The sequence below is a fragment of the Triticum aestivum genome, chromosome 7A (assembly GCF_018294505.1).
Source record: "Triticum aestivum cultivar Chinese Spring chromosome 7A, IWGSC CS RefSeq v2.1, whole genome shotgun sequence".
In the NCBI taxonomy this organism is placed as follows: domain Eukaryota; kingdom Viridiplantae; phylum Streptophyta; class Magnoliopsida; order Poales; family Poaceae; genus Triticum; species Triticum aestivum.
The window spans coordinates 433444862-433472517 of NC_057812.1; the positions used below are offsets into that span (position 1 = coordinate 433444862).

General features: G+C 44.4%; 1 protein-coding gene, 1 long non-coding RNA gene and 1 pseudogene across 2 annotated transcripts; 1 reads left to right on the forward strand and 2 right to left on the reverse strand.

The window, feature by feature from the left end:
* Positions 1-1854: 1854 nt before the first annotated feature.
* On the reverse strand, positions 1855-5003 carry LOC123147404 (F-box protein PP2-B10). The gene is made up of 2 exons (XM_044566641.1): positions 4401-5003; positions 1855-2612 (listed from the first exon to the last, which is right to left on the reverse strand). Exons 1-2 carry the CDS (start codon positions 4856-4858, stop codon positions 2177-2179), a joined length of 894 nt encoding a protein of 297 aa, XP_044422576.1. The 5' UTR covers positions 4859-5003; the 3' UTR covers positions 1855-2176.
* Positions 5004-8436: 3433 nt separating this feature from the next.
* On the reverse strand, positions 8437-12246 carry LOC123147403 (putative F-box/LRR-repeat protein 23; annotated as a pseudogene).
* A 3043-nt stretch (positions 12247-15289) lies between these two features.
* On the forward strand, positions 15290-17427 carry LOC123151783 (uncharacterized). Its single transcript, XR_006475837.1, has 3 exons — positions 15290-15451; positions 15524-16184; positions 16921-17427. It is a non-coding gene; the product is annotated as an uncharacterized lncRNA (long non-coding RNA).
* Positions 17428-27656: the final 10229 nt, after the last annotated feature.

The following is a 27656-nucleotide window of genomic DNA, read 5'->3' on the forward strand; positions in this document are numbered from 1 at the left end:
TCAAAAATCACATATATTCCAAAAAAACTTTGTATGTTTTTATCGCTATTGGACTCCGTTTGATATGGATATTCTGTGAAACAAAAAATATGCAACAAACAGGAAATGGCACTGGGCACTGGATCAATATGTTAGTCCCAAAAATAGTACAAAAAGTTGTCAAAAGTATATGAAAGTTGTAAAATATTGGCATGGAACAATCAAAAATTATAGATACGACGGAGAAGCATCAGTGTGTGAGGAAAGATACTTAATTAAAAATCTCTAACCCCACACTAAACTTTGTCAAATACGTGTGCCCCCCTAGAAGATCATCGATCTTCAGCACCGTCTTGTGTACGCGGCAGTTCACTATTCTTTACTATGATGAGGCCCAAAGAACTGTTAGCAGATCGTCGACAGTCAGAGCCCAGTGATTGTTAGAACTTTGTGCAAAGCCTCAGCATGCCGCCAATGAATTGAACCAAAGCAACACTTGAGGGAAGCATAAGCAAGAACATCAAACCCTCACGTCCACATTTGATATAGATCGCAACTTGCACCTACTCATATAATTGCTCTGATACCATTGTTGGGGGACATAGTAGAAAACAAAAAATCCACACCTACGCACACTCAAGATCAATATGAAGATGCATAACAAGTTGGGATCACGATCTTTACCGTCATTGAGTTGCAGCGGAAGAAGAACGTGTCGGTGTATATCGTACTTGGAGTCCCTCTAACCATCGACGAACAATCCCACGAACCGCCCATGAACAGTCCCTTGAACCGAAGACCGAAAGCACGACCTCTCTACTTGGTTGCAAGCGTGCAACCTTCATGATCCGGCAGCGCTTCGCCATTCAAAGTTAATCATCGCCAAAGAATTAGAGGGAGGAGATTAGAAACACACTTGGCTTCTAATTATGAGGATTAAAGGAACTAGACCAAGCTCTAATTAGTCAACTAGGAGCAACTAGAACCAGGGCTAGAAAAACTAGAGGAGGCTCCAAAACCTGTATCTAAAAGAGCTCCCCCCTTGCGCCAGCCTAGAGTGGGACGAGGAGTCCTCTCCCAACCCCAATTTGGCCTCCCCTATAGGAAAGGGGGCGCCTCCCTTCTTGGGCCATGCTGGCCCAATTTCCACTCCACCGCTTGGCCTTATTAGACCCATTGATATTAAATTAAATATAAAATCCCTCTAACAATTACTAGAGCATATTATATATAATTTAATATCTTCAGAAACATTTTTCATCTATATATTAATTATCGGTAATACCTGGTATTACTCAATACTCTCTGAAACCCTTCTGGTTACCCTAAAACGGTTCCGGATCCTCTCAAAACCATTTCGAGTATTTATTGAAAAATCTACAAATATATTTTCATCACTCCCGTTTGACTAACACTCTGAAGATCATGATTACCTTAAGTTTGTGACCCGATATGACTGGTCTGGCGTTGGACTTGTTTCAGACTATAGATAAGAAGCTTCTCCCTAATAAACTTTTGGGAAGAGACAATGAAGTTGCCACACGGGAGGAGAGGGGACATGGACGGAAAATTTACAGCCGCCAGGAGAAAATGGAAAGGATTGTGTGATTTTTTGCAAAGATCCTTTGTGGTCTTTATATGAATTACAACTTGTAAAAAGTTATAATTTCCTTCCAAACTTTTCATATTTATGTGTATACAAATATATGACCATTTGTACCAATTTCTGTGAGTGTTGATGAATTTTCCATAAAATTAGAATGTATCGACGATGTAGAACTTCGCCATAATTGTTCTGTTCATATTTTTCAAACCTATGCAACATTAAAACTTGATAATTTGTATTCAATGTGTAAATAAGTGTTTTACGGTCAATCAACACATAAACATTCTCTCATGGCATTATCAAAATTTTCACAATCGCTTCAACCAAACGGCTTTCAGCTTTCGTTCTTAGCTCACAATTATTTCTTCACAGCTCACTGCTCGCATAAGCTTTTTCAGAATCCACCTGAGCCAAACACCACCTACACCGATTATGTCCATGGCATCACTAGACACATGCTCTGGAAATGTGTCAACAAAGTTGTCCAATTTACTACTCACAAACTAGACGCACATGCATGCGCTCGCTCATCGACGAGATGAACCGATATTCAGCGTACAAACATAACTTGAGGTCTCTAGCTAGGATCGATCAGATGGGCCTGAACTCGATGCCTTCCACGATGAGCCCGCGCTTGGGGTACCACCCCAGTATCTCGAAGCTCACCGCCACCTCCTCCCCCACCACTGCCTCGTCGCGGGTGCGCAACCGCCCCATCTCCACCTCCCACCATCCATCGCCGCGCAGCACCGGCCCCCTTACGTGGACGTCGCCCGTACCTTTGCTGTCTCTGAACCTACGCGCATCAGTGGGGTCGGGGCGGAGGCACACGGCATGGCGCGACGGAGCGCTGCCGCCCACGCTGACGGTGGTCTCCTGGTCCGGAAAGCTCAGGCCACGGTGGGTGTCTTCGGTGGTGAAGACGAGGTACGCTGTGTAGGCGGTGGCCGGCGTGAGCGCGGCGGTCGGGAGTCGGCCGTAGATGTCGAAGCACGTGCAGTCCACCAGCTGGGCCACATCCGCGAACCTGATGTACAGAGGCAAACCATTAAATTAATCTGGACCGGAGAAGTCATTTATTTATAGCAAGTATAATAGGGTAACATAAGCAGGTTATAAGGACTAAAATATTATATCTTCGTTTAGTTAGAGGAGCGGGAAGATGAGAGAGAAGGAAAATGGGTTGTAGAATAAAAGCCGGCTATAGCACAAGACCCAAGATATTTTGTGAGATTGTAAGGTTGGTTAGATATTAATAAAGCAGTACATATTTAAATTCTACTATTGTATAAGCGGGCTATTAGGTTGACTCTAAATAACATGGTAATTAACACGGATAACCATGCTCTTATCTCAAAAAGTAAGTCAGCTAGCTGATAGTGATAATCAATATCAGCACAGAGATACCAGTAGCAGTACTAAAATTTATTTATAATCTGATACTCCCTCCTTTCCGATTTATAGGGCTTATCTCAAAATTTTAGTTTTTCCATTTTATAAGGCTTAATTTGGTTATCCCCTCACATGTTCAGACTTCAAGGTGCATTAAATCATTGCATGCAAGTATTAAGAGAAAACTGGCCAATGCATGCACTTTATGCATGCATGCATTGCAATTAATGCATTCGTAAACATAATTTTTTGAGGAAAACAAAAGCATTAATTATGTGCTTTTGCAAACTACAAAAAATATTCCATCACTCATCATCTATCTTGTTTGGTGAGATTTTTGAATTGAGTCTTATAAATCAAAAAGGAGGGAGTAATAGAAGGGAAAACTTGCGCGCAATCTGCATCGATCATATGCGATGCACAGCCAGGCGAGGATACCATTGTTTAATGAGCCGCATGATGCACGCGGATACAGTTGCATGGATGCAAACAGAGCATCGATCAATTCATTCATGGATGCAACCAATTTCGTGGACGGCGATCGTGGGTAAGGGTTTTCTTTTTTCGTTTTTGATGTGAGATTGTGGGCAAGTTGACGAGTGATCAACTAATGAGGGATGCCGTATTATTGTTGGGGGAGTCGCGTGGCTTTCAGCCGACCGCAGGGGGTGGAGTTGACTTGGCTCGTACTCGTAGCCACATGCACGCGCATGCACTTACTTGCTCGATCCTCCTGCCTGCCTGCCGCCGGTGATTTCTACGACTCCGTCGGAAAAGTGCTCCGGCGGGAGATGTTATTTATGTACTCCGCGTGGAAGAAGATCGAGTCTACTACGTATGGGAAGTGGATGCAAACCTTTCAAAAAAGAAGAAGTAGATTGAGGCAACAGTTCGTGGATGTGAATTCTGCAACAAGTCTCACTGTTGGACTAATTGTAATTGGTGTGTGTTGTTTCTAGAAGAAAGCGCGCATCATCTTTAACTTGCTTGGCTGCCGTCTCACAAACAAAAACAACTGCCGCGCACTCACTCGCACTCGCACCTTATAGTATACTAATCAAGAGAAAGAATTGTTCAATACGCGGGCACGCCCACTGGAGGTGGAGGGAGCTCGGTAATGGAGGCACTTGTCGCAACCAACTCTCCAATCGCCTTCCTACGCCACGAAAAGAAGGAAAGAAAACCAAGTCCAATTGCCTTTCCATGGCCCGTCCGTTCCACCCATTCAAATCGTCATCATGTCGACATGAAAGCAGCTAGAATTGATTCACGAAATGGAACGAATCGAACAAACTATATGCTCCATGGATCGATCTATGTTGGTAATTAATTAAAGTTATTAAAGCTGGCAATTGAGTTGTGTTGATTTGGAGTGAGGAGAAAGGAGAAATTAATGACAGGGACAAAAAGATGTTGGGCGTACCTGGAGAGCGGGTGGGGCGTCCACGTCCAGCTGAACTCGCCGTCGTCCCACGGCAGGCTGAGCCTCCTCGCCGAGATCGCCACGCACTTGGCGCCGCTCTCCTTGGCCAGCCACACGGCCATGCCGCCGCCGTCCACCAGCACGGCCGCGTCGGTGAGCCCGAGGTAGGTCTCCTTCTTGGTCGACGCCGCCGCCCCCGCCGAGGCCGTGGAGGCGGAGCGCGAGAGCGGGAATCGCCGGGCCGGCGCCTGGTGCAGCTGGAGGTAGTCCGGCGGGAGGAAGCGCGCCCAGACGACGTCGGAGCCGGCGGCGTCGCGGAAGCAGGGCGAGACGGCGGCGCAGCGGCAGGCGTCCCGCGGGGAGGTGAGCGCGATCACGTGCGCCACGCACGCCTCCGGGAGGTCGCACACCCGCGTCCTCTCCTCCGCCGTCTCCGTGCCACCCGCGTGGCTGCCCATCGTATCTAGCAGCCGCCTGCCTGCCTGAGTATTGGAAATTTGGAGTGGAGAAAGCAGCGGGGCGCGGGGCGGGCAACTCGCGGCGTATGTATGCTGTATGTTGGCGTTGCGTTGTGGCCTTGTGGGCAGGACCTGGCTGGTGGCTGTACATATCGACCGTACGGCTTATAATGGCGACGCGGGACCGGCTCGGTCAAGAGAGTGACGGCGAAAAGGTGGACGGCGTTCTGCTCCGTGCACTGCACCGAGGAAGACGGGGCGAGCGCTAGCCGTACGTGGACGGCCACCCCGCACCGGCATACGTGGAGGGCGACGTACACATGCGAGCGAGCAAATTGGACAAGAAAATCAAATGAAGGAACGGTAAAGTCGTCGGAGACGAACAGAATCCGGACGGTTAGATAGCCAAGCGATGTCGCTACGCGATTGGTAGTATAGTTACTAGTACCAATCAACTGTTCATCGCAGTTCTCGGCACGGAAGCGAGGATGGATGATTGGCCGCGCAGATACTTGGACTTGCACGCAAAAGATTCCCACAAAAGCGCCAACTCTGCGGAGGAGAGGAGATTCATTGGCTCACTTGGTTGGTGGCAACCCCGTCCCTCCCCGGGGTTCCTTTCATCTGAGAGGAGAGCCCAAGTGGAGACGGAATCCAACATCGTCATTCACACCGGAGGCTGGAGCAAGACAAGCCTCGTGCCCAACTCCGTCAAGTCGGAAATGTGTAAATTAGAATCTTTCTAAGCAAACCATTTGACTCTAAATAAACAGGCCTCCTTCCCATGAGACACAACAACGTGCTGGTATGATACAAGTTGATTTGTTGCATGGCAGAGAGCATAGTATTTATTCTATGAAAGATTAGGTGAATGTTGTGTCATTTCGACAACATTTCCATTCAACTCGGGGACCCGTAAAATAAACTTGAACACAATGTATTTTCCCTTTCAAATCGAGTGTGTGTAACAAAAAGAAAACAAATGCAAATAGGGTGGTCCATACAAAAACCATATGATTTTCACTTCTCAGTCCTACGTACTCCCTCCGTCCGAAAATACTTATCATCAAAATGGATAAAAGAGGATGTATCTAGAACTAAGAAAAAGTATCATACCATTGTCATTTTTAGGGCGAAAAAGAATGGGTCATCTTTGTCAATTGATAACTGAGTGAGAGAAAACAATCACGTTCTTAAAGCGGTCGGTTCGCCGGATTCACAACCTTCCCCTATTGGCCGACTGCCAGTGAAACACATAGGCTCCTATCGCATTTATCGATCGAGAATGGTCTCATCACAGAAACACTTTCTATATGTTATTTCGAAATTCGAAGAAGCAAGCAAGTTTATAGGGCATATAGTTGTTTTTTTGTAGGACGAGCCAAGATCTTATCTTATTTGCGGGTTGTATAAATGAAATGATTGGAAAAATTATATAATTTGGAGGTGCGTAGTGTCTTACGGGGCTGGCTCACAATACAACAATTATCGCTACTGATTCCAGATAGAATGTTGATACCGGTGGAAAAGCACTTCTTTCTACATTCTAGATATATCTCTTTTTATCCATTTTGATGACAAGTAAATCCATTTTGATGACAAGTATTTTTGGACGGAAGGAGTATTATTCAAACAAATTACTTAGACTATCTGCGCCCCTTCATCAATTGGATAGGTGTAGCGACAGTTGTTGCTTAGGCGGTGACTTTAGTCTTGCTGTTGTATGGCTTTATAAGGTTTTATGATAATAATTAATAAAGTGGCCGTATGCATCGCCCAGATGCAGAGGCCGGGGGTCATCCTCCTTTTTAAAAAAACAAATTACTATATTGGAAAAGGAGCAATGATACACGTATGAGGCTTTCATCCGACGCTAATCAATCGCCCTGGGATCAAATCGCACTTGGCAAATGAACGTAGGATTACCCTCTCATACGAAGATCGGACATAAAGTGTCGTATGCAAATCATGCAAAAAGTTAGAAATAATCTTCCAAAACTCTTGAACCAAATAGGCTTTGCATCATGATATTTTGAAGAAGTCTCCCACTCAATTTATCGCACTTTGACTTTCTTTAACGTTAGAAATAAAATAAAAAAGTCAAGAACAAGTACAGGACGCCGCGTAGAGAGTGGTAGAGAGGGAAAACCACACACACCTAACAAAGACGGCATCAATCACTCTGACATGGAATTTGGCTGCCAGGACGACGAAAACATCTGCTACAGCAACAACCCCAATGATGTAGAGACCAGAGATTTCAGCCTCCTTTTCGAAGGGAAAGAAACAGTGACGATAAACATTAACGATCATGCTCTCATCTACGCCCCACTCCCCATCAATGGATATCGTATCATAGTTGTGTCACAAAGAAAGTGTCCCTTTGCCATGTAAGTTTTCAGTTGTCGTAAACTACTGAGTTTTTTGTTCCATGTTGGCATGAATGACATAATAACCAAGTTACTTACACGGTTTTTTGTTCGACTTTTTACACGATGCTAATGACCCAAACACCGAATGTCGGCACTAAAATGTACTTGGAATGACAATGTGCCCTTTGTGGAGAGCAAAAGAGTGTCACCCGTGCATTTTCCCCTCGTGCCTTTCCTCGTATCGTGTGGCGTGTATTAGAGTAATCTTTGGCCATATTGGGAACCTTGCTTCATTTCAGGATTGGTTTGCCATCCTTCACGTAATGGATGGTGAGCGGCGCCGCAGCCTTTTGGATCTTAGGCGCGTGTACGCACTGTTGGCCTTGGTGGTGGTGTCCCTGTCTTGTACTTCTGGCTTCTCTACGTTAGGCGGGCACAAATATGCCTTCTGTCTATCTAGCACTAAAATGAGTCTAGATACATCTGTATTTAGACAAATCCAAAACAAATAATTCGAAACGGAGGGAGTAACTAACTTCTCCTCTTGCTAGTGGTGGACTGTGACACACTGCGATTAATGGGGGCACAGCGCCCACCCTCCTAAGAACTGTTTCTGTTCTTGCATATCTGAACTTCTGAAGCAATGCCAGGGCAGCTTTTCCCCTACCTCTCGCCGAATCATGCTCGACAACTTCAACTAGGGCTGGAGTACCGAGCATCCATTGATGGGGAAGATATTAATGCGGGGAATCTAACAAAATTGCCCTCTCATGCAGGCATCACCCATCTTGGCAGAAGATGTAAGTGCCATTGTGTTTAAAGAACTAAGAACACAGAAAAGATCAGTATGCATCACATACACAAGTATTAACCAAATCAATAGGCTGATGACTACCCGGAAAATGCCAACGGAGGCCGAGCTCCCGGAAGCTCGGTATTTTTGAAAAAATCAAAAGTCGTAATTCAAGGTTTCAAATAAATTCAAAAAAAATCCATAGAAACTTATTAGATTTCCGCATGCGCGTGTGGAAAAATCATTTGAAATTTTTGTATTTTGTAGGCTGTACAAAAAAGACAAAATTCCAGCCCAAAAAAAAGCGGCCCATTTTAGAAATACGTTTTTGTCTTTCTTCTGTACGCCACGTGTGAAAGTATATGGTTATGAATCTTTGCACATACGCAATACACATATGTGAGAGTGTATACAAACATTTTCAAAAAAATTCACGCAGTGGAAAAACGTATTTTGAAAACGAGCTCCGTGGAGCTCGGCCTCCAAAAGCCCTCACTCGATGACTACCCCTTAACATAGTGTTTAGCCGTACAGTTAATAGCAGGCTCCATCTAAACTGCAAGGTGCTACTAACATTGTACTTCTGAACCACACATGTTTGCAAGATTGTGTGACCAACACGAAACATTACTTGTACTGATCTTCTAGCAAAAGGGGGCACATGAGCAGGAGCGGCAAATGACTAGCGAACACTACTGTTCAGGAAAAATGTATTAATATCCAAGCACTTCCATCGCAACATCCAGATGAAGCTCATTTCATGAGCGCACGCATAGCCCTGAGAACCATCCTATCGTCTTCATCAAGGTCATCCTCGTAGACGCCATTAAGGTAGCGGGAAGGATCACAGTAGTCATCATAGTCCTCAGAGTCCAGATCATAGTCAAAACCATACCCCATATCATCAGCATCAGTGTCATCTTCACCTTGGGAGTCACTGCGGTAACGTGACCATGTAGGTTCCTGAACCTGAAACTCGTAGCCAGCAGTTTAGTCATGTGGAAGCATCACCGTATTTATCCTGCCACACTTTGCTCGCAGGGTGTCGTCCATGTTGACATTGAAGCAATGACGAATGTCAAGGGACTCCAGGTGCTGGCAGTTGTCCAGGATGGCTGTCAGTCCTTCGTTGGTGAGGTTGTTGCCAAAGAGCTGCAGAGAGCGTAGCTCGCGCATAGTTGCAACCCCCAGGGCTTCATCGTCCTTATTGTAGCCACTGGCTTCAAAATCAAAGAATGAATGTTTGCTCTGTCTGAAGCGCTTCAGCTGCGGGCATGCTTTGCCAACAACCCCAAACACACCACCCTCACCCACATTTGAACACAATGAAAGCTCAAGCTCCTCAAGCAAAGGGAACTTCTCTATCGCAACTGTGAAACCTTCGTTAGAAACATCATAGCAAGAAATGAGTCGAAGACTTTTGGGAGATGGTGCCCTGCAAATATAGAATTTGGGTTTCAGTAACCAATAATAGGCCAGGCAAAAGAAGAAGAAAACAGCATTAGGACACAACATAAAACAACCAGAATCCATTATTGTTTCTATAGACTGATGTAGGTAAATCATTGGGGCAGTTTAGACGATGACTGCATAGCATCACCTGTCCAGAATTTAGAGCGGTATTGCGAGATTTCACTTAATAACTATATTGTTAGATTTGACATGAGAAACATTTCAGGGACGATAACCAGCTGGGCAACCTATAATTGCATGTTGCAACATCATAATACATCCTACAGTCATTGCATATGAGTTCAACTGAAACAATTCAAACTATCTTCAGTAGCATTATTTTGCATGTTAATGCTCCATAATCCTAGAAAGTTATTTCGCATGGTGTTTGTTCGAAACGAGAACAACGGCACACTCATCTATGTCTTGGGTAACTAATATGTCAGGGACTTGGCTGCTGACTGACAAGTTTTTGTTGGGAAAGCACGGTCCATTCTTTCTGGACGAAGGGTGGCAGAAAAAGGAATATATTCATGTGCATATTTGCAAGGCGCAGCTTATTACTACTTACAGATAAGTACGATCATCAATCACCCAAGCATGTGCCTAAATCATGGTTCAAGGGAAATTAAGGAGAGTAAGACCTTAGGCAATATGAAGGACATCCAGTGACTTAATATATTCAGTGACATACCCATGAGTTCACAACCGACTATTCGCTAAGTGACATTCCATAATAGAATCGCATGGAAGTTCTTAGTGCTCCATAGTTGCCATTAGCTACCATATTTTCCCTTGTCAGTAAAGAATGACAAATTGTAAACAGTTGCAGACAAAAGAACAGAACAAATTAACCAATGTAATAGCTGCAATAATCACCCTTATGCTTTTTGTTTGTATCAGTAGGTTAGATGAAATTCTTAAATTAGGAGGAATCACCACTCATCCAAAAATTTGTACAAGTCACAACAAATGTACAGTACAATTAAATGATAAGATGCCAAGGCATCAAATCAGAACTATAATTATGCACCATTTTTAGGAGGATCCGATGAGAGCGTCCTGTGTGTGTGCACCTGTATGTTCACCATGTAAATACTAATGAAGTTACCCTTACTCAGATGTGCTACAAATAAGGCCTTCTTTGGTTCATAGGATAAAAATATCATAGGAATAGGAAAAACGGGAAAGAGATATCATTTGATGCGCAGGATAGAAATTTTTCCATTGAGTCAAGGCTAATTTTTTTTCCTTTGAAATATGAAGGTCTGGTTCCTACCCTACATACAAATAGGATCCATTCCTACAAACTAAAGGTCTCCAAACAAACTTTTTCCTACAAAATTCCTATCCTTTAATACAACAACAACAACAAAGCCTTTAGTCCCAAACAAGTTGGAGTAGGCTAGAGGTGAAACCCATAAGATCTCGCAACTAACTCATGGCTCTGGCACATGGATAGCAAGCTTCCACGCACCCCTCTCCATAGCTAGCTCTTTGGTGATACTCCAATCCTTCAGGTCTCTCTTAACGGACTCCTCCCATGTCAAATTCGGTCTACCCCGCCCTCTCTTGACATTCTCCGCACGCTTTAGCCGTCCACTATGCACCGGAGCTTCTAGAGGCCTGCGCTGAATATGCCCAAACCATCTCAGACGATGTTGGACAAGCTTCTCTTCAATTGGTGCTACCCCAACTCTATCTCGTATATCATCATTCCGGACTCGATCCTTCCTCGTGTGGCCACACATCCATCTCAACATACGCATCTCCGCCACACCTAACTGTTGAACATGACGCCTTTTAGTCGGCCAACACTCAGCGCCATACAACATTGCGGGTCGAACCGCCGTCCTGTAGAACTTGCCTTTTAGCTTTTGTGGCACTCTCTTGTCACAGAGAATGCCAGAAGCTTGGCGCCACTTCATCCATCCGGCTTTGATTCGATGGTTCACATCTTCATCAATACCCCCATCCTCCTGCAGCATTGACCCCAAATACTGAAAGGTGTCCTTCTGAGGTACCACCTGGCCATCAAGGCTAACCTCCTCCTCACACCTAGTAGTACTGAAACCGCACATCATGTACTCGGTTTTAGTTCTACTAAGCCTAAACCCTTTCCTTTAATATTCTTCCAAAATTCCTGTAAACCTGGAGGCCTAAGACTATGTTGTTTGCTAGTACTTTATACAGCCCTATCCCAGAAACAAAATTTAGAAGCACCAATTTTGAATTTCTACGAAATTGTTACGCGGGCACCAAAGGGAACACAAAATTCAGCACATGTAAACGAGAAGTAAACCTAAAATTGAGGATCGTGGGGGATCGAAATCTCACTGGTCGCCGAGGTAGAGGAGGAAGTCGTCGTCGCCGGCGTACTCGCCCCAGAAGGCCTCGCACTGCCCCTTGCTGCGGCGGACGGCGGCCTGCGCCATCCCGTGGAGGTTGAGCTGGTAGAAGAGATCGGCGTGGAAGCGCATGTCGATGCGACGCCACAGCTCGGGTTCGTCGCGCGCGGCGCGGCGCCAGGAGCGGCACACCTGGCCGGCCCCCATCAGGATCTCGATGTGGTCGAGCTTGTGGAGAATGGTCGAGATGGCGACCAGCGGCAGCTCTGCCCAGGTCCTTGTCGAATTGCGGTGTCGGCGGCGGGTGCCTCGACGGCCGCGGCGGCGGCGACCAGAGGATGAGGGCATCGCGCGGCGGGGCTGGAAGGGTTAGGGTTTGGGGAAGAAGGCGCGGGAATGGAGGGTTTTCCGACTTTCGTTCTTTCTAAATGGCTAAGCCATGCGTCGCCCACGGAGATTAGGCACCGAATTAAATCTTGAGATGCAAATGTTTTTCTTAGATTAGATCATGTCAACACTTTTTTCCTCCAAATTAAGGGGTGTACCCACATTTTTACTGATGAAAGGAAACCGAAAAAACAGTACTCCTATATCCATGACCCAAATCTCATGGCACCCTACCACGGCATTCGGGCAAAATCCTAAAAATAAAGTCATCCTATAAGGCTCTTTTTGAAACAGACAAATTAATCATCACACCGAACAATGAGCAACAATATAAAAAAATAACTAAGAAAACAAAAAAAATGACACTAGGATAAAAATGACCAAATTACCCTTTTCCGTCATTGATGCCCATCCTCTTCTTTTGTCAAAGAAATCATTATCATACCAATTAGGAGTGCTGCCATGGCACGAAGTGTTTGTTGCCCTTCGATTATCTGCAGTCCAGCCCATTAAAAGAGCCAATAAAAGACTTGAAAAAACAACACACTAGGATCATGGGAGTATACATAATGAAAACTAGTAGAATTTCTAGATTTCCATAAAGTCCGGATTACTGTCTCAAATCCAAAATAACTAATTGTCTATGATTCTTGGGGAAACTGCAATCCAACCACTAAAATCTTCAATCTTGCAGGGATACTGTTAATTTCAATAAATCTCTTAACCACACCCCATATAAAATTTGCTACTACACAGTTACACAAGGCTGCATTTTCGAAATCACGCGTCACACAAAAACTGCATTTAAATATGTGTGATCACAAAAACTGCATTTTCTATCTTTACCTTTTCGGTTTCTCTTATCAAGATTGTCTTAAGTCAGTACGCCATTTTTGAAGACAAATCACACGAAAGCTTTCACCTTCAAAGGAATTTTTGCATACTTTCGGGTCTAAATCCGACAGATCCCTTGGTAGAGTATCCTAGTTAGGCCATTGGGATGTATGGTAACATGAGACAAGGTTTTATCCCAGGTTTGAGCTCTCATAGTGGAGATAATATACTATTCATGCTCATGTATATTGTGATTGTGGGTGTACAAAGTGCAGGTGAATACGAAGGGATTGTAATGCGTCTATCGATGAGCCCGATCCCCGGCTTATATAGCATGCCGGGGATCTTAGGGTTACAAATCCTAGTTGGCTACCTCGGTGAAGATAGGGTCTTTCACGGCTCCGGTATCTTTGGCTTGGCCAAGTTTTTAGGAGTCTTCGTATAATGCGTCATGGCCGCCTAACATGGCCGAGAACGGAACTGATCTAGGGGTCCTTAGCCTGGCGCGCCATGTTGGGAATTGATGAGGTGTGACTTGTGAGGCCCCTGGGGCGGGACACCGTCGGTAGCCCTTGAACTGGTCTTCAGGCTTGGCTGCACCTCGACATCTCCGGGCTGCACATCGCCTTCGGTCACCGGGCTTGAAAGAGGTTCAACAAAGCTTTCCCAATAGTGCTTTCATGTAACCGGCCTCCAGCCGCCAGGCTTCCTTAGTGTGATGTAAAACTACCTCGGCCATGATTTTGTCGGAGGAGATAGCCGACCTACACCAAAAAAATGCTTCCTGCACAACCAGCTGCCCACGAGTCAAACTCCCACATTGCTTCATCAAAAGTCACCCAGTCCGGTCCTTTTAGACTAGAATGGTCTCCAATCGTCCCATTGGACTGCATGACAGTCTTGACATGATAGATAACAGCGCGGACGTGAGATAACGTCCTACTCAGGACACACCCCATCAGTAATGGGTGTGCGCCTAGATCCCCACACAACGGCGACACCCTCGATCCCCACATGTGATTAATGTCATTGTGGGGGATGTGATGGGATTTGATACCACCCACGAAGAGAACTGATGGTTCGATATCTTGTCACTTTAAAAGAGGGTTTTGATGTGGTTTTAGAAAGGTCTACAACAATTATTGTGTCTTTCTAACATTAATCCTTAGAGAAAGAAAAAAATGGTTTTTGTAGCGATCCGACCTCAGATGGTCAATCTCTGTGCATAAGTGTCATCCCTGGATCGGTAATGCTGACACACACAGTACTCGAGGATTTATAACAGAGTTCAATCACACACTTATTACATCAAATGTCTCAAAAGAGAGCTTATTACAATAATATGGCTTAAGTCCATCTAAATAAGATAACATCGGAAGCTTCGAAGGGAAATGAGTCCATCAACTCCAACGGCATAGCTGAATGCACGACAACGACCTAGCGCACCTTACTCTTCGTCTGAAAACGCTGCAACATAATACGTTGTAGCCTATGTAGTTCGACATATGAAATATGCTGGCAGAATAACACTATAGAGCAAGGGCATGAAACAACTATAACTATATGCATACATGGCTAGTGGAGACTCTATGGTTATTTTTGCAGAAAGCTTAGTTTTTCCCTACAACAAAGGAATATGTTTTATTTAACTACAAATTTTGTTGAAAACATCGAGAATGATAACCCCATCTCAATCCTAATTAATAATCAATAATCCAACAAGTTAATTAAGTAAAGTGATGAGATCAACATAATAATTCAAGCACCAGATACTCAAGATGTCCATAACCGGGGACACGGCTAACCATGATTAGTTTGTACACTCTGCAGAGATTTGCGCACTTTTCCCCACAAGACTCGATCTCCTCCATTGGATTTTTCGCACTATATGATGTTTGAGAAACGGATGACCGAGACACAGTCTTTCAAAAGCATTACAAAACAGTAAAATGGAGCTACTCACGCCCTTCCACATCAAATCAGTCTAATAGACGCTCCAGATATGGCGTTCTTTCCGTCGCTCGTGCCTGCATGTTTTTGCTTGGATCACCCGGCGCTGCCCACTTAGCACACCGTAAACGGGTTGCTGCTCCGCTGGCCGACCTAGGCTTTATGTGCTTAATTGGGCTGACAGGTCGGGAGAAATAGATTAGGCCCAGGAAAATGGTGGTAAACAACAGGCCCGTCAACTGCCGACCTAGGAGGCATCATCTCAAAATTTCTCCACCACACTGGGTGCGTTCTCCCCGAGGCGGCGGCGCGCGGCGTGAGATCATTCCCCTCTTACGGCCAGTCCCCTTCCCCTCTCCCCTCCGCGAGCGATCGAAACCTAATGGCGCTCTTTCACTAGCGGTGGCAGTGGACATCGCCCAATTACTGGTGGCTCCTCTCTCCCCCTTCCATGCAGGTACGTAACTGCCACCGTCCGCTCTCCACTCTCGGGGCTACTCGTGTGTTTGATTGTAAGACTCGATGGCAGGTTACGCAGGCCCGAGAACAATGACGCCGTCTGGTGGTGGTTTCATTGAGATGGAGACATGGAGTCTACAAACAAAATCGATATCGGTGATTGATTCATGCTGTTTTGGTTTTGTTCTCATTGTGGTTGCAGCATCTCTCAACCACACCGTGTATATCTAGAGGGGCGCTTCACCAAGGACGACGACCGGCGTCAAGATATTCATCACTCGCCTTACGCCGTTATCTTGCATCACCTCCACTTATGTACGCACCGACGGGGCCATCTCACTACCAGATTCCCCGTCGACCTGAGTACTGGATCTGGGCTTGCCTCTCCCATGGACATGATTCCCCAGGGAAAGAGGTGATTCACGCATGTCCCCATTCTCCAACACAACAACACCATCTTCCTGGTTGTGTCCGGAACAATTGTATTTCCATTCTTGCAATGGAAGGGGTACGCCAGGTTCAAAAACAAAAACACAACAACACCAACACTGTAGTCTTGATCTCCCCCCGGCCCGCCCCAAGTATGTGATGATTGGTTGACGCTGCGATGGACTTCTGTGCTGCTTGGATTGTCCCAAGCTAACGGATGAACACTCTGCAATTCGTTCTTGCCTGTGGCCCTGTGCCTGGAGGACTTCCCTTCAGAATTTCAGATTATGCACTTGAACAAGGTATTTTAACTTCAGACCACTCCTTTTCAACCTCAAATTTGTGAATTTTTTTCTTATATACTTATATTTCGTTGTTATTTAGAATGCATGTTGTTGCCAGAAACAACTTTCGCCTCTTGGTTCCTGCTCGTGTGTTGTGTGCAGTGCCAGCTGATGGCCGGTGTTGTCTGCTACACATGTCTAAATTCAATTAACTCCGTTTCCTTAGAGAGGTTGCCTAGGAAGAATTCAACTCGAGATTGTTGAGTAGAAAATGGATTCTACCGTGCTTTAAATCACAAACAAACATGACTTCATGTCTATAATTATCAATTCCAATTTATGAAAAAATCACTGATCAATGCTTAACAATTTTTTTATATGGCAATCCTCAAACTCGTCTGCATAGGGTACTTCACTGGTGCAGGGAACGTGGGTAGAAGGAACTTTGCTTGATCCTTTTTTAGCAAGTCATGAACCTTGGTTCAGCTGTAAATCCAAACAACCATTTTCTTCTCCCTGGATTTTGGGCAAATATGCTAGAAGAACCACCAAAGTTACGAGAGCCTCTTAGTTCATCTCACACCTAATCTTGGGAAGGACGACGTTTTTGGTTTTAATTGGTCCATTGAATTGCTTGACATCACATCACAAAAGATGATTATTCCATTTAAGTGTTTTTGTTTCTTTATTTTCTGCATGTAGTTGATATCGATGCATTTGAAGAAAACCACATTCATTGCTAGCTACTATGCAGATTATTTTGATTGCAGCTAAAGCTACATTATTGGGTTCTCTATCCTTGAAGAAGCTTCAGACCTTCCATGAATCATTGAACTACTATGGATACCTCTTCCTTAGCACAGGTAAACTATTATGTATTTATATATACATGCTCAGGTTTCATACAACTATCGTACCGATCAGTAATGCCAAAGGGTGTTATGCCTCATAAAATCCATATAAGGAACACTGCTTGGATAATTTTGAGTATACCCTCTGTTTCTACTTCCTCTCTGAAGATTTATCGTTAGCCTGCTTCTTCCGATGTGCGTGGCTAGCAACACTTTCTTCCAGTAATCTTGAAGCAAAGCACATGGGTTATGTAGAAACCCATTAGTCTACAGATCCTCGTGAAAAGTATTATCCTGCCAAAGGATACATAAATTTTTCTTTGTATAACCAATAAATAGAGCTGCTAAGCTGCTATTATTGGCCCGAAAACAAACAGGATATATTCTTATCCTTATTGTTTGAAACACTATTTGCTACACATCCTTCTGCTTGAGATTTCCAGATAATTTTGATATTAATAGCTGATAAATTCTTCAGATTTTCTAAAATGTTTAGGTTCTTTTGACAAGATGGGCGGGCGCAGCAACGTGCGCATTCATGTTCTAGTTAACTCTTTACGACGGGTAGATCGTATATAATCCCCTACGTCTGCTAGTCTATCACTAAAAGAGGTCACACAACATACTCAACTATGTAAGAGCCCATAATGGCTTGTGGCTGCACACGGAAGTTTCCAGCACGAATAATATTATGATCCCTTTGAGCCCGGGTGGCGAACCATAGGAAAATCACACGGATACCCCGGGATCTCCTTTGGACAACACTAGATATTCCTCACGTGCCCACCAACCAATCCACCCATATGTGTGTTAAAGTAGCCACCTTAAGTTAAACCTTAGTTAACAATAATCTCTCACATCTGTCATGAATTCTCTCAAACCAAACCACGTTTACGAGCATAGCATAGCAAAGTATAGTAAGCGTAGCGTAGTAACTCCTAAGGTTTAAATAAACGGGCAATAGGTACTACCTCTACAACTACTTCCCAATACCCACATGTTAAACAAATCCTACTCATGCAATGTTTGAGGGTTGAAACTAATGCATAAAAACTGGGTAATAAAGGGGTATGATCAAAGTGTTACTTGCCTTGTTGACGATCTGGAAACCCTAGTGACTCGTAGTAGCACGCTTCACACTCCGAAAACTCTATCGTGAACAAACAATAACATACATAAGCACTCAAGCATAATATGCAAGGGAAAAACTCAAGAGAAAAGATCCAAACTGAAAGTTCAACTGAAGAGCTTTGATTTGTAAAAAGAATCAATCGAACCGGAGCTACGAAACACAAACTATGATCGAAAGAAATTCGAATTCAAATCTACTTGAAACCAAATTTTTTAATTGTCAAAGTCATGTTCAAATTGATTAACTGGAAAGAGGGGAACAAGATGAATGGTTTCACGGGATTTGGATAAACGAGCAAAAAGTAACGAGGGTTTGAAGATCAGGGACTAATCTGTGATAAAAGTATTCGTGGATAGGTCCCTGGCCGAAAATTAAAATAAAAAGAAAAACCTGACGAATGAACGTTCGCTAACAGAACTAAACGAACGAATCCGTTCGGTTAAACTAACTAAACAGAGAACGCTCGCTAATAAACCTAATAAATAAAAAAACGATCTAATCTAACTAACCGAAAAAATCGGTCTTTTACCGGTCAACGACGGCGTCGGGGTCAACAGCAGGAGGCGGTATCCGGCGACGAGCGTCGGCGGCGAGGCGACGGCTAGGCAGGGCGGCGGTGCGGCGGCGAGCGGCAGCGGCGGCTGTGGGTCGGGGTGGGAAGGAGGCGGCAGGGCGGGGCGGGTTTGAAAGAGGGGCGGGGGGGGGGGGGGAGGCGGCCAACTTGGGCAAGGGGACAACGGCGGCGACGCGGAGTCCGGCGCGAGCACGGGTTCGGGCGAGGCGGTTGGCGGCGCGGGCCGGCTTAGCTGGGCCTTCGGCCGAGTCGGACGAAGAAGTTTTTTTAAATAAATTTCACCCGAAAGAAAAATTCTAATAAAATATAATTTTTTTTTCTAAAAATACCAGAAACAATTTTCACCGTCTAAACCTAATATTTAGAACAAGGTGAACATTTTTTTGGCCTAAAAATGCAATTTTCAAAAATACATATTTTTTCCTAATTCAAATAAAGTAGCAAATAAAATGGAAATGAAATAATAATTTGATTTTAAAATTTCTTCTCCAATATTCCTCTCTTTTGAAGAAGTCATTTTATCTTCTCTCCTTTGTTTGATTATTGAAAATAATTGGAGAGGAAAATTATTTTAAAATCAAATTGATCCCTTTTCAAATTTGAGAAAATTCAAATATGAAAATAAATGAAACCTCCAACTCTCTCCTTGGGTACTTGAGTTGCTTAAGATTTCTAGGATCACAACCAAAATGCAAATAAAATATGATATGCATATGATAATCTATGTATAACATCCAAATTGAAAAATTGGGATGTTACAGTTTTCGTATTGATGTGCGGGAATATTTTTTTTGAAAGGAAACCAATCAACATCCCAACAAATGAAGTCATTTGGGCGAACTTTCGTTTTGGGCATGAAAATTCATCAGAGGCACCACAATGCAAGACAGCGCAAGGTACGAGTGCACCCGCTCGTACCAGCGGTTGTACCAGACCACACGGTGTCGCCACCCCCTTATCAATACAAGCCAGTTTTGTGAAGGAGAAAAGTTACAATCTCATTCATAGGTTCCTCAAAACAATCTCTAGTCATAGAAAATTTAGCTAATCAAGCAAGTTCGTGAGCAACTTTATTAGCTTCCCTATTACAATGCTCAAAACTAACACGCAGAAAATCGCACGCCATAAAATAACAATCATCAAAAACTGTCGCCGCCACTCCAGCTGAATGTCCTCCATTCTTCATTGTGTCAACTACTTCCATATTGTCGGAGTTAACAACAAGACGATTACATCCCGCCCTCTGTGCAAGTGATAACCCAAATCTTAGAGCCAATGCTTCTGCTGTTAAGACATCTGCACAACAATCCATCCTCCAGTTCCCCCAATAATGAACCTTCCTTTGTCATCTCTAAGAACAACCCGTGTTGTACCTCTAAGCATGTCCTGATCAAAGGAGGCATCGACATTCAATTTCACAGAACCCATGGGAGGTCTTTCCCATCCCCCTGTTCTAATTGTTGCCCTCGAGGAATGAGCTTTAACATAATTTTCCGGTATAGCACAGGCTCCCATTGAGGTTTGGTATGCATCTTGGGACTTTCCGTCATGAACTAGCGTCCGTCTATTCCACATAAATACCAGGCTGTTATAGCAATCAATTCATGTGCATTATGGGTGCCTACTGTAGATAGCTCTTCCTCTGGCATAAGAAGTAAAAACTCAAGAACTACCTCTCCCGCATGGTCAATAACACAAGCTTTACTGATGGCCTCATGCAATCCCAGTTTTCTCCAAACATCTTTCGCCTTCTGACAAAGAAACAACATGTGTTTTGTATCTTTTGGTCCATTCGAACATGATGGGTAGATGTGAGAAACTTTCAAATGTCTATTAGCAAGTGTGGCACGACACGGGAGTGTTCCGTGCAAGGTACGCCATATGAAAATCTTCACCTTTGCTGGACAAGATAATTTCCAAACCTTTCTCCAAATAGGATTGACATTTGTTTTCCCCATACCATTTGTGTAGTTCAATTTCCTCCCATGTTGTTTGGTCCATTCCTCTAAGTAAGCTGACCAAACCGTGAAACACCCATTCTTTGTGTAATTCCAAGCAATGAAATCTGTCATATTATGCATGGAGAGGGGGATCGCTAGCACCCTTTGAGCATCAACTGGCCACAACATTGTCTAACTAAATCTTCATCCCAAAAATTGGTGACCGGATTGATAAGGTCAGCAACTTTGGATAGCAAGTGCCCTCCTCTAGGAGTAATAATTTTCCTATTTGCACAGTTTGGGATCCATGCATCTTTCCAAATATCAATATTTAGTCCATTTCCAACTCTCCAAATATAACCATTTTTGAGAGAATCAACGCCCGCCATAATGCTTTGCCAAGTAAAAGAAGAACCCTTTTTTAAACTTGCATTCATTAGGTCGCTATCTGGAAAATATTTGGTTCTCAAGACAGTGGCAGATAGAGAATCAGGGTTATCAAGCAGGCGCCACGCTTGTTTGGCTAACAAGCCCAAATTAAAACATTGTATATCTCGGAATCCCATTCCACCTTGATCTTTTGGTACACACATCTTCCAGCACGCCATCCAATGCACCCCCTTCTGATTGTCTTCGTCACCCCACCAGAAATGCGACATCACGTCAATGATTCCTTGCAATTTATTTAGGAACTTTAAAGACGGACGTGGCATAAGTTGGGATAGCTTGTACAACCGATTTGAGTAAGATTTCCTTTCCTCCTGCCGATAGCAATTTTTCTTTCCATCCACTAATTTCCATAATAATTCGATCAATTAAGAATTGGAAACAGTTGCTCTTGTACCCACATTTGCAGGCAAACCCAAATATTTGTCATGAAGGGCTTCAGTCATAATATTCAGAATAGTACAAATTTGTGCCTTGTCTTCCACTTTTGTGTTGGGGCTAAAAAATATACTAGATTTTTCAACGCTCACCATTTGCCCCGAGGCCGCACAATAGGCATCTAAAACTGATTTCAGTGCCTCCGCATTCCTCGAATTTGCATGCATAAGGATCAAAGAGTCATCCGCAAAGAGGAGGTTTGAAATTGATGGTGCATGTTTGCTAACTTTAATTCCGGAAATAGTACCACTCTCCTCTGCATTAGCTAAGAGGGCAGTCAATCCCTCCGTACACAACAAAAATAAGTACGGGGAGAGAGAGCCCCCCTGCCTTAATCCTCTAGAAGGTTTGAAACTTTCTGTTTCTTCCATATTAAAACGAACCCGGTATTAGACAGAGGAAACACACTGCATAATCAAGTTCACCCATTCTTGCTTAAACCCCAGTCTCAGCATAATTTCCTTTAAGAAAGGCCACTCGACTCTGTCATATGCTTTGTGCATGTCCAGTTTGATTGCACACAGACCCTCTTTACCAGTCCTTTTTTTCTTGATCTTATGGAAACATTCGTAAGGCACTAAAATATTATCGGTAATCATTCTTCCATGCATAAAAGCACTTTGGGTAGGGCTGATTATATCTAATAGGATTGTCTTCAGACGAGCATCAATCATTTTTGAAATAACCTTATACACCACATTGCATAAACTGATCGGTCTAAATTGAGTTACCTTTTCTAGAGAGTTGACTTTTGGGACCATTACAATCGCAGTATCGTTCCAACCATCAGGTATAGAGCAAGTATTCACCGCCCGGAGAACCTCATCAGTTAAGTCATCCCCCAATGTAGACCAGAACCTTTTGTAAAATATGGCGTGTAAACCATCAGGACCTGGTGCCTTTAAATCACCGATATCAAAAAGGGCTTTCCGAACCTCCTCTACCGTGTATGGGGCGAGAAGAACACTATTCATTTCATCTGTAACTTTTCTTTTGACAAGAGAGAGAACCTCGTGGTTCGGTTGGTTAACTTTCGAGGTAAAAAGGTTTGAAAAATATCCATAATGTGATTCTTCATCTCTTTGTCTTTTACCCAAGCACCATTATCATCAAGCAATCTTTTTATCTGATTTCTCTTCTTTCTTGCCGTTGCCGCATTATGGAAAAAAGAGGTGTTGCGGTCACCATGCAAAAGCCAGTTTGCTCGACCCCATTGTAACTAGTATATCTCCTCTTGTTCCAACAGATTTTCAATAAGGACAAGAGTCTCCTTTTGACGCGCAAGGGAGTCCGCATTTATAGGACCCCTCCGTAGTTTTTCTAATTCTTTTTTAGTTTGTTAATTCTTTTTTTGCTCCCTTTAGAATATCATGATCCCACGTTTGTAAATTTGCATGCACCGCTCGTGTTCGGTCAGCAAGAGACGGCCCTATGCCCAACATCTTCGCCTTATCCCATGATGTACGTACGATTTCCATAACCGTCTCTTCTTTTAGCCATCTAGCTTCAAATTGTTTCACACGACTCTTTGGGTGATTAAAAAATTTATCATCAAAATATGAGGGGACGATGATCCGAGTGTACATGCTCTTCGTTTATGACCGCAACCCGAGGAAATTTATTTGCCCAATCCACATTACAAACCGCTCGATCCAATCTTTCCCTGATTTTGCCTCTCCTCCATGTGAACAGATCACCGACACATCCCATATTAACCAGGCCACACTCTCCCAAACAATTATGAAACTCTCTCATCATTGCATTTGGTCTCGCATTTCCTCCCTCTTTTTCTGAGGAGAGTAATATTTCGGTAAAATCTCCCAAAACCACCCAGGGGTGGTCACCTTTATTATGCAAGTTACGTATATCATTCCATGAAAAAGCGTGATTTCCAGTTCGGATGGCCATAAAAACCCGTAAAGTGCCATTGTACAGTATTCTCATTCATAAATAGAACATCAATAAAATTACACGACTCATAATTCAAGACAACTTTATTCATCTCATGATAAAACAACACAAGGCCACCAGATCGGCCATCGCTCTCAACTACAAACATTGAATCAAAATTTAAAACATGATGAAGCTCATCAGTTTTACATTTATTTAAATGAGACTCTGAAAGGTAAATTAACTCTGCCTTAGTGCGCCCTTGTAGATCCAAGAGCTCGCGAACTGCCATGGGTGAGAGCATGCCAGGACAATTCCATCCTATTTGTGAAGGTGACATCATCGGACATAGAGAGTAGTTGTTGCCACCATGTTGAGAACTAAGGGGGGAGAGATCTAGGGAAGAAGAATTTCCGGAGATCTATCTAAAATTTTCCACCAATCTTTCATTCACCATGATCATCGCCAGAAGAAGAGGAATTCCAGGTTGTAAGATTAGGGTTTGTAACTCTTTTCATACTCGTCTCGAGATCGAGATTTGTTTAATCATTCATCTTATTGCGGATCTTTCTGATATTATTGAGATGATTTCCCTTGGTTTAATCTTTGAGATGTTAGGTTATCCCCCTCATGTGCATGGGTAGTCCCCCATAGGAGTGGGAGATGTAGGGGATTGGTGGGATTGATTTGTGTATATTCTATATGTCATCATTTGTGGTAAAATAGTTCTATGATTGTCCAGTAAGTTGTTTATCTACGTAATGTGTGTTGTCCAATTTAAGGGCCGAGGCAACATGATCTAAAGACCTACACAAGTAACACGTTTTCTTTAGTGAATCTGTGACCTCCAGGTTCTAGGTGTCGGTATCTATGAGGAGCAAAGACAATACGAGACACGGGGATCCACAAAACCTAATGCATTGTTCCGAGCTTATGACCTTAATTGCTTAAACGTCCATGCTATGGCCACGTCGAAGTAGGACTATAGGGGAGAACAATTCCGGGATGGAGGAGTTTGACCACTCAAGGGTGAACCTCCTACAAAAGAAGCAATCTTCGCACTAGAATCACAATACGAGGTAATTGGTATTACCTTCACATTGACACACTTCATTGTCGGCATTCTGGGAACCAGGGTACCCAGACTTGCCTGCCTGCGGCCCACGGCGTGGCTCCTTTGACGGCCTAGTACGTCCCATTTGCAATACCACCAGGACAAGACCCTTGTCAGGGCCCTGGCCTTGCGAGGCGGACGGCAGTAAGACCTCCCGAGGGAGCGGCATTCCCAGGCGGCCTCCCGAGGAGCGGAGATTTCTATGCAGGTACCCAACCTCGCGAGGTTGCAATGACGCAAGCCATGAAGGCCAAGGCCAGGCAAGCGCAGAGGAAGCATTTTCCTCTTTGGTGCTAAGGAGACAAGGACATGCATGGGTTCCCGAGGAATCCCCCAAAGGATTCCATTCCGGTGCAACAAGACCAAGACCATGAGCTCGGCAGGATAGATGTCATCACCGAGCCCACAGTTGCGTCATGACCGGAAGCTTTGCAGGCGAAGACCACCTTTCGTCAGGATTAGATGTACTACTTGTCCCCTTTTAAAATTGGCTGTTGTGGGATCCCTTCCCGCCTAAGTTTTGGGGAAAGGACCAAGGCCACTATAAATATAGGTTAGCCAACACCGTAGAAGGGGATCTGACCCTGGTCGACCCATTCTCATCCCCTGAGCCCTTGCGAGGCAGCTCATCCACTGTACTAGTTCATCCCCAAACCTCCTCGTGAGGCCAATCCACCACAAAGCAGGAGTAGGATTTTACATCGCAAGGTGGCCTGAACCTGGGTAAACTGATGTGTTCATCTTCTTCCCCACTCACGCGAATCCGGCTAGGCTAGGCTGCGAAGCGATGAGCTTCAAGCTTGAGAGGTTGTCATCTTCGCACACGCCCCAGAGTTCAAACCTTCTTGGGTCCACGGAGCCCTGAATCTGACATTTGGTGCACCAGGTAGGGGTGTGTCGAAGTTCGCTCCACCGCAGACCGCGCTTCGCCCTCACCTCGCTGCCCCCATGGCGGGCGCCACCTTGCCGGCATGGCCGTCCGAGGCACGTGGGAGGATCACGGGTTGTCCAGCTTTCACCCCCGATCCGCGTCGGGTGCAGTTGCCGGCAAAATTCAAGCCAACGCTGCCCCGCAGTATGACGGCGCTACGGACACCGAAGAGTTCCTCCGGTCGTACACGCAAGCCATCAAGGTGGCGGGCGGCGATGACAAAGCCATGGGAAACTGGTTCCCCCTGGCTCTCATGGAGGCCCCTCGATCCTGGCAACGTGACCTCCCGCGCGCCTTGATTTCCTCTTGGGAGGAACTCTGTGACTAGTTCGTCGCACGCTTCGCGGCTGCGGTGCCCCACACGGTCGTGTGCATCATCGGTGGGTCGCAGGTGCCTACTTCTGGCCACCACATCAAGCAGTTTCTCTGTCGGTAATGTGTTGCCCAGCAGCAGCGCGGAGCTGTGCAGGGCCGCATCAGCCCTGAAACCGCCCAGGGCCACGACGCGCGGTGGGCACGCTCCCCATGCTGTGCATGCCCACCATCAACAACATTGCGGTGACCAAGACCCTCATCAACGAAGGCGCTGCTAGTTCTTGAGCTTGCGTTGGTTTTTCCCTTAAAGAGGAAAGGGTGATGCAGCAAAGTAGAGATAAGTATTACCCTCAGTTTGAGAACCAAGATATCAATCCAGTAGGAGACAACGCACAAGTCACCGAATACCTGCATAAACAATCAAACAACTTGCACCCAACGTGGTAAAGGGGTTGTCAATCCCTTCACGGTTACTTGCAAAAGTGAGATCTGATAGAGATAGATAAACAGAAAAGTAAATATTTTTGGTTTATAGATCAGAAAGTAAAAGATTGCAAAAAGAGTAAATAGAAACTAAAATTTTAGATCGGAAACTTATATGATGGAAAATAGACCCGGGGCAATAGGTTTCACTAGAGGCTTCTCTCATGATAGCAAATAATACAACGGGTGAACAAATTACTGCCGAGCAATTGATAGAAAAGAGCAAAGTTATGATGACATCTAAGGCAATGATCATGAATATAGGCATCACATCCGTGTCAAGTAGACTCTGCATCTACTACTATTACTCCACACATCGACCGCTATCCAACATGCATCTAGAGTATTATGTTCATAAAGAACGGAGTAACGCATTAAGCAAGATGACATGATGTAGAGGAATTAACTCAAACAATACGATGAAAACCCCATCTTTTTATCCTCTATGGCAATAATACAATACGTGCCTTGCTGCCCCTACTGTCATTGGGAAAGAACACCACAAGATTGAACCCAAAGCTAAGCATTTCTCCCATTGCAAGAAAAACCAATCTAGTATGCCAAACCAAACTGATAGTTTGAAGAGAATTACAGAGATATCAAATCATGCATAAAAGAATTCATAGGAGATTGAATAATATTCATAGATAAGCTGATCATAAATCCACAATTCACTAGATCTCGGAAAACACACCGCAAAAAGTATGACATCGAATAGATCTCCAAGAACATCGAGGAGAACATGGTATTGAGAATCAAAGAGAGTGAAGAAGCCATTTAGCTACTATTTATGGACCTGTAGGTCTGAAGTAAACTACTCACGCTTCATCAGAAGGTCAATGGAGTTGATGTAGAAGCCGTTCGTGATCGAACCCCCCTCTGGCAGGATGCCGGAAAAGGCCCCTAGATGGGATCTCACGGGTACAGAAGGTTGAGGCGGTGGAAAAGTGTTTTGATGGCTCCCCTGGTGGTTTGGGGATATAAGAGTACATATACAGGCGAAAGAATTAGGTTAGGAGGTGCACGAGGGGCCCACAAGGGTGGGGGGCGCGCCCTACCCCCCTGTGCGCGCCCTCCGTCCTTGTGGCAGCCTCGTGGCTCCTCCGACTTCATGTCCAAGTCTCCTGGTTGTCTTCTGGGCCAAGAAAAATCATCGCGAATGTTTTATTCCGTTTGGACTCTGTTTGGTATTCCTTTTCTGCGAAACTCAAAAACAAGGAAAAAACAGGAACTGACACTGGGCTCTAGGTTAATACGTTAGTCATAGCATATTAATGCATATAAAACATCCAAAATAGATAATATAATAGCATGGAACAATAAAAAATTATTGATACATTGGAAACATATCAAGCATCCCCGAGCTTAATTCCTG